Source organism: Crassostrea angulata, unplaced genomic scaffold, assembly GCF_025612915.1.
Source record: "Crassostrea angulata isolate pt1a10 unplaced genomic scaffold, ASM2561291v2 HiC_scaffold_102, whole genome shotgun sequence".
Taxonomy (NCBI): domain Eukaryota; kingdom Metazoa; phylum Mollusca; class Bivalvia; order Ostreida; family Ostreidae; genus Magallana; species Magallana angulata.
The window spans coordinates 322,013-329,969 of record NW_026441657.1 but is presented as its reverse complement, the minus strand read 5'-3'; the positions used below and the strand labels follow the sequence as shown (position 1 = coordinate 329,969).

At 32.7% G+C, this 7,957-nt stretch overlaps 1 protein-coding gene across 1 annotated transcript; it reads left to right on the top strand.

Annotated features, from left to right (window-relative positions):
• The first annotated feature begins 452 nt into the window (after positions 1-452).
• LOC128169157 (E3 ubiquitin-protein ligase TRIM71-like) lies at positions 453-6,976 on the top strand. Its single transcript, XM_052835321.1, has 2 exons — positions 453-636; positions 4,639-6,976. The coding sequence occupies exon 2, from the start codon at positions 4,662-4,664 to the stop codon at positions 6,327-6,329; it is 1,668 nt and encodes a 555-aa protein (XP_052691281.1). The 5' UTR covers positions 453-636; positions 4,639-4,661; the 3' UTR covers positions 6,330-6,976.
• Positions 6,977-7,957: the final 981 nt, after the last annotated feature.

Here is a 7,957-nt window from a genome sequence, read left to right as displayed (position 1 = left end):
CAACGTTGTTAAATGACCCCCCCCCCCCCCGGGTCAATATTCAATGTTGAAAAATGATCCCGGGTCAATTTTCAACCCGGGTCAATATTCTTCGTTACACCGGCAATTACATTAAATAGTGAAGTAGGATGGTAAGCACCGACACAGAGGCTCTGGATATGCATGTTAAAGAGATGGAAAAGAGTAATCAAAATGGATGGTGACCGTCTTACGAAAAAGGTTTTCCTGTGGAGTTATCATAACAACAGCACATGGTGCTCACAAGCAAAAGAAATTCTATTTAAATTAGATTTGTGTCATTATTTTGATTTTATCCGTATTTGTGATATAATCTAAATTATTTAAATTCTATGAATACGAATAAGGAAATTGAAAACTAATTAACAATTTTTAATTGTCAATGAGTCCATGACTAATTTTAATTAGTCATGGAATCAATGACAATTAAAAATTGTTAATAAGTAAAATACACATTGTATTGCATCTACTCGGAATGTTTGGTTTTGTGTTTTAATTAAACCAATCGTGATTTTATACAGGCTGCCGACCGAGATGGATGTAAGCTGGCAGACACTGTTTGACCAGGAAGAGTAAACTTGGATATTGTCGCCATTTTCAGTTGAAGGCCTTTGTAAGGTGCGTAGTTTGTTAATTAAACGTATTAATGTTATTTTGGATTGTTGAAGATTTTAATCTAATGCTATAATAGAGTTGGCAATATTAATAGCAGCTCCGCATTCTTATGAGTAGTGTTGAGGGAATCGTTAAACAAGATAAAGCAATATAAGCTGTATTTTTTAGAATTTTATTTTGCTGCTAAAACCTGCTAGTATGATAGGTCTGCATATAACTTAAACTTTTATGATAAATAAGATTTGAAAACATCGTCAATTTCTGTCAAAGTAAATATTTTTCTTCTAAGGAATATATAGCAAATCAATTTTTGTACAGGAAGACAATAATTCAATTTTGTCCACATAAGCCTTCTTAACAGCCTTCTCCAGAAAAATATGGCTAACAGAAATTTAAAAACCATGATATTTTTGTCATTTTAGTAGAAAAGAACATTTTAGTAAAAAAATTCAACATGAAAAATGCAGCTCATATTGCTTTAAACTGTTGCTGTCCTTCCAAATTATCTAGCTTCATATCTATTGGCTAGCATATCATGATACTAAATTAAAATCATCCGGTCATCATGTGATCTGATAAAATAATTTTAAAGATGTTTCAACTTGTCGAACATTAAAACTAGTACAATTCTTAGAGTTACCTGGAATGTTTGATTTTGTGTTTTATTGAAACTACCCAATCACATGATTTTATACAGGAAACCTAACAAGGAAGAGTAAAAACCACACTGTCGCCATTTTTATTGTGAGGTGAATAGGTTCGTAAATTGTAAACTGTGCTTATCAATACATGCTACAATTATCATGACTATCTGATTAAGTTGATAATTTAAACCTTCATTATGTAGTGTTTTATCTCTACTGGCGTGCAACCAATTCTCGCCAAGTAGGCTTTTATCGCCAGTGCATTAATGACGTACAATGCGCTGGCGAGAAATGGTCCTTAGCGAGAATCGTTAGTTTGCCAGTATTGTCAGTTTAGTTTTTTTCTGATAAAAATTTGGCCTTTGTCTGTTGTTGTTGTAAACTTTTTACATTTCCATTAGGCCACATGTACATCCATTATAAAGGGAAATAATTTTGAATTATTGAAAATTTGTTGGTATTTTTGAAAAATATTTTTTTCATTAACCCGGGGATAGCCCTATTAGGGTTGGGGTAACGATGGGGGTTCAAATTTTTACATAGGAATATATAAAGAAAAATCTAATTTTCAAAAACCTATCAGTCTGAAAAGCTGTAACTTGTGGGAAAGCACCTTCAGGTAGTGTAGATTTAATTTTTTAAATCACACTCCCTTGGGGTAGTGTCGGCCGACTAGAGGATGGTTGAATTTCTACTTAGGAATACATAGAGAAAAATCTTCTCAAAAACCAATTGGCGAGAAAAGCTGTAACTTATGTGGAATTATCTTCAAGTAGTGTAAATTCAAGTTTGTTCAAATCAATAACCTCTGAAGTAGGGTGGGGCAACAATAGGGTTTGGGTTCAAATTATTTCATAGGAATATAATGAGAGAAATCTTAGTTTAAGAAATATTTTATTCAAAAATATACATATAAGTATATAAATGAATCTTGATTGAACAACAGGCAATACTAGCCTATATTAGTTCTCTCCATCTGAGATCAAGGTATAAATATTTATAATACAAATAGTATATACTTTCCAAAGATTTACATGGACATTTACTAACTTATAAAGAATATAGTAATAAAGGGTATAGATAAATAACAATATAATGATAGACAAAAGAACAAAAGAGAAAATAGATATATATATATATACACATATATAGTACTAGTTATAGTATAATAGGCTCAGTAATTAATATGTGTAAAGTACATTTAACACAGTGTTACTCATTGTTAATTTACATTTTAAAATCTTTTACTGTTTTTTATAAATTGATGAACTTGGTCAAAAAATGATATATTTTCTGCTAGATATAAGCAATCATAACCATGTAGTAAAATTTAATATCTATTGGTATGTCATGATCACTCATGTATCTAAACAGAGAGTTTCTCTGAGTATTATAAAATTGACAATGAATTAAAAAATGAAATGAATCTTCATAGGAGTACCCACATCTTAAACATTTTGATGATTCAACTAAAGTATGATTATACAAGGCTACTTGAAAAATTTCTTAACTGGCAATGAAGTATATTTAAATTTCTTTGTCCATGGTTGTATAATTTAGATTTTATTTTATCTACAGGGTTATTGTTTTGCAATTACAAAAAGAGAAGTATCATCTGCAAAAAACCGAATTTGATTTTCAAGATTAAGAGTGATATCATTAATATATACCAAAAAAAGAAATGGACCAAGTATAGAGCCTTGAGGAACACCAGCATTTATACATTATTTAGTAGAGGAATATCCTTCTAACAATACTTTTTGTTCGCGGTCAGTAAGATAATTTTCAATCCAATCTAATATGTTCCCATAAGAGAGAAATCTTCTTCTCAAAAACCAATTGGCCAGAAAAGCTGTAACTTGTGTGGAAGCATCTTCAAGGTAGTGTAGATTCAAGTTTGTTCAAATCATGATCCTCAGAAGTAGGGTTGGGGTTCAAATTATTAAATAGGAATATATAAAGAAAAATCTTCTTCTCAAAAAACAATTAGCCAGAAAAGCTGTAACTTGTGGGAAAGCATCTTATGGTAGTGTAGATTCAAGTTTTTAAGTCATGATCCTTTGGGGTAGTGTTGGGCGACTAGAGGAGGGTTGAATTTTTACTTGGGAATACATGGAGAAAAATCTTCTCAAAAACCAATTGGTCAGTAAAGCTGTAACTTGTGTGGAAGCATCTTAAGGTAGTGTAAATTCAGGTTTGTTCAAATCAATAACCTCTGAAGTAGGGTGGAACAACAATACGGTTGGGGTTCAAATTATTTCATAGGAATATAATGAGAGAAATCTTAGTTTAAGAAATATTTTATTCAAAAATATACATATAAGTATATAAATGAATCTTGATTGAACAGCAGGCAATACTAGCCTATGGGTTTGTACAAATCATGATCCTCAGAGGGTAGGATGGGGCCTAAGTAGTTGAATTTTTACATTGAATTATTAAGAGAATTTAAAAAAGGCTTATTCTTAAAAACTAATAAACAAATTAAGCTCATTGTTTAACCTGAGAATATGTTGAAGAAAAGTTTAAAAGTCTTTGAAAATGTAGATATACTCTTCAAAGTTGTCTAGACATTTGTATTCCATACTTTTAAGACGGTCTAAAGCTTTTTTTTGGCTATTGTTCTCAGTTGAGCGATATAGCCCATGGACCCCTTGTTGAATTCTAAATTACTCAAATATTGCTGAACTTTTATAAACCTGTATATGAAAATCAAAAAGATATATTAACTGGTAATATCAGGGATGTTCAACAGAGCCCTTTGTGTATATATGATATATGTTTTAGGCAAGCGCAGGTAGAAAAGAAAATCTCACCCATATATATTTAGTGATAAAAAAGGAATCAATCAATCAATTATAATTAAGAAACAATAATATCCTCTAATTTCTATTCCATTGTTATATTTTTAAATTCTTCATGGTCTGATAAGATTTATTTTACGGGGTATTGTTGGTTTAATTCTGATGACAGAAAATTCATTAGGTCAAAGGGAGCAATAGTTTGAATTCTCTTTTCGGTTTAGGGTTAGTGCTTGCAGTGCTTGCCGGCGCTTTATGTATTAAATGATATTGTCCTACTTGTCCTTCAGACCTAGTTTAACAGGTTGTGACCAATCACCCAAATAGGTTATCATAGCCTGTTTGGGATATAATATCCAAATTAATCAGTCACACTGTTTAAAATTATATATTTTAGTTATTTTCATTTTAAAGAATTTAAATCTCGTTCTGTCTTTTAAGCTTTAAAGTATCCTGTTTGCAACAAGAACATTTTTCTTCAGAAAATACCAAAGTTTTATAATAAATAGTCAAATGGACAAAAACTATGAAAGTGATATATCAACCTTTTTATTTTTCAGAACATGAGTAAAAGTATCTGACCATGGACAAGCGCTGGGCCCAGGATGTGTTACGGTGTTGTCTCTGTAAGACCGTGGGCCCCCCTATGTATTGTGACATTTGTCACATACATCTGTGTAAAGCCTGTGTGGGGGAACATCTCTCTGATCAATCCAAAGAACACAAAGTGCTGCCATTTAAAAATAGAGGATCTACTCCGAAATGTCCAAAACATTCCTCAAACATAAGTGTACTTTACTGTGACCATTGTGACATTCCTATTTGTACAACATGTGCTACCTCTAAAGAACACCATGGCCACAAATTTATTAAAATAACAAAAAAAATTGACAGCAAGAAAGAAATCATTCAAAAAGATTTACAAGAACTAGAGAAATCCATTTATCCTAAATACCAAGATATTGCATCCATTATCCCAGTCCAGAAATCTGCTATGAATGAAAACTCACAGAAATTAACATCAGAAATTGACAAACATGGAGAAGTCTTGCACAGAGAAATAAACACTATTATCAGAAACTTGAAATCTGATCTCAATGAAACAGACTCCAAACACCTGGCCATCCTTAATGAACAGGAAAATGAAATTAAAAACACCATTTCTGAAATCACACAGACCATTTCTGAACTAAAGACGTTACTGGACTCTAATGATGTCAGCCTTGTCTCTGCCTACAAATCCAGAAATGATGAATTCAGAAGATTGTCTCCTAAACTCACAGTCTCCTTACCAAGTTTTACCCCTATGCAGATCAACAAAGAACAGCTTTATCAACAGTTTGGTTCTCTGTCAGCGTCATCTATAAAAACAGAAAAACAAGTCTACACCATGGATTCCCACGGTGCTGAGTCCTCTCCCCCGGACAGACCGCTCATTGATGTACCACGGATCATCACACAGATAAACACCGAGTATGGAGTCTCCAATAGATTATACAGGGTGTCCTGCCTGATGGATGAAGAACTATGGACGTGTGGTCAACACAGCAAGATGAGACTCTACAACCTGGATGGAAAACTAGTGACGTCAGCCAAAACCAAGTCAGGGAACAGACCACGGGACATAGCAGTGACAAGGAGTGGGGATCTAGTTTATACTGATTACAGAGATAGAACTGTGAACATAATTAAGAATACACAGATACAGACAGTGATCAGACGACGGGGGTGGAGACCTCTCTGTGTCTGTAGTACCTCCTCTGGTGACTTCCTGGTTGTCATGGACAGTGATGATTATAAACAAACAAAGGTTGTGTGTTACTCTGGCTCCACAGAGAAACAAAGTATTCAATTAGACGACAAAGGACACCCTCTCTATTCATCTGGTACCACTAAATATATCAGTGAGAACAGAAACCGAGATATCTGTGTGTCAGATTGGGGATCCCGTGCAGTAGTGGTGGTCAATGAGGCCGGGAAACTCCGGTTTACCTACACTGGTCATCCCTCTAGTACCAAGGGATCGTTGATTCCATACGGCATCACAACAGACAGCCAGGGTCGGATCCTGACAGTAGACAGTTCCTATAACAACCACCGTATTCACATCCTGGATCAGGACGGACAGTTCCTTCGCTACATTAACAACTGTCATTTACAGAATCCACAAGGTTTATGTGTGGACACCAGAGACAACCTCTTTGTGGCTGAGTACGACACAGGTAAAGTGAAGAAAATACAATATGTGTAGAACATTACACAGAACTGTAGCATTGTTTATATGTATTGTATGTTGACAAACTGACTATGTGTATATATAAAACATACATGTATTAGCATAAAGATAATTAACTACATATTATAATAATTCATGTAGATAAAATGTAGGTCCATTTAGTTCATGTCAACTATATTATTGTTTTGTTTATCATGTTTATACATGTACATCATAATAACAAATTCATTGTTTTAGTGTAGTGATATTTTGTCAACTTATTGACTATTTATGCATTTAATGTCAAAACAAACTATGTGCATTATAAGAATAAAATCAGAAAAATGTTGTTTGGTATTGGTCAAAGAAATCAAAACATTTTAATGTTAGTAAAATGACACCAAAGGTGGAATTAAATATCTGTAAAAAACTTTTTGAGCTCTCTTTTATATTAAGTTGAGTTAAATTTAATCCATTTTCATTAAATAAATATAAACCACACACTTTTTTCTCAAATCAGAAAAACTGAAGGTATTTGTTGAACATTTGATTGTTGTTTATTTGCTGTTTGATCGATTGAGATTTCTATCACTGAAGAATGAGAAACTTTGGTTTCTTGTACACTATAAATCCCACAGTTGTACATTGTATACCTTAAATAATGTGTTATTATATCTAATAAATGATTAGTAATTAAACAACTTTTTAATTGGTGTTTATGTTTTTTGACCCCATAATTTTAGATATCACAGTATTAAAATTTACTTTCAGATTTAAAGGGATGGAGCAAAATGTCTGAATGTTTGCGTGATCTGATAAAAATGGTTAAGACTAACATTTTTAAATTCTTTTCATAAATTGAAACCATGTATTAGAGATAAAAGTAACCCATCCTCGTTTTTAATGACCATCTTCTCCGAGCAATCTACTTGGATTATAGGTATAGATGGGTAGATGATATGTTGTCATCAAACCCTGTATACAGGCTGACCATTTTAAGCATTTCTGGTTCGAAAGGCCATTTGGTCAGTAGATTATGTCAATAAAAGACTTGTCCAATCAATGTCTTTTGGGCATTGATTGATGACAGTCATCGATTCCGACGAAGTTGGTAAAAATTATAAAGATTGAACAGTCTAACAAGTGTATGAGGTCAAAGGTCACAGGGAGTAAGAATAAGTGCGAATAAGATAACGCAATGACTATTCATTTCTTTGCAAAATACAATTTTAAGTTTTCATCTTAATTCATTAAAACTGCAGGATTTTAGAAAAGAGTCAGTCTTTTTTTTTTACAAACGTGAAGAAAAGTTGACAATGTTAATCTGATGAAAATGTTATTTATAAAAAAAGAAAAAAGAGTATTTTTAGGCACGTAGTGTTGCTTCGAATTTGAAGGGGCAGCCAAACTCCCAAAAATCTTTAGGTAAAAAAAAAAGAAGAAATTCGTGGGTGGTGGGTGAGAGGAGAGAATTGCTATTTACTTTTGAAAACTTTATTAAAGTGATTTACATCATACTTTTTTATGTTTAATATCAATTCATTTTCTTACGGTTACAGAAAAGTGGAGGGACAATTCTGTATAATATGTGATTTGCAAAAACGTGCCCCCTAACTCACGTTGCTACATGTCTTTTATTTACTTTTCAGTATCTTTTATTCACT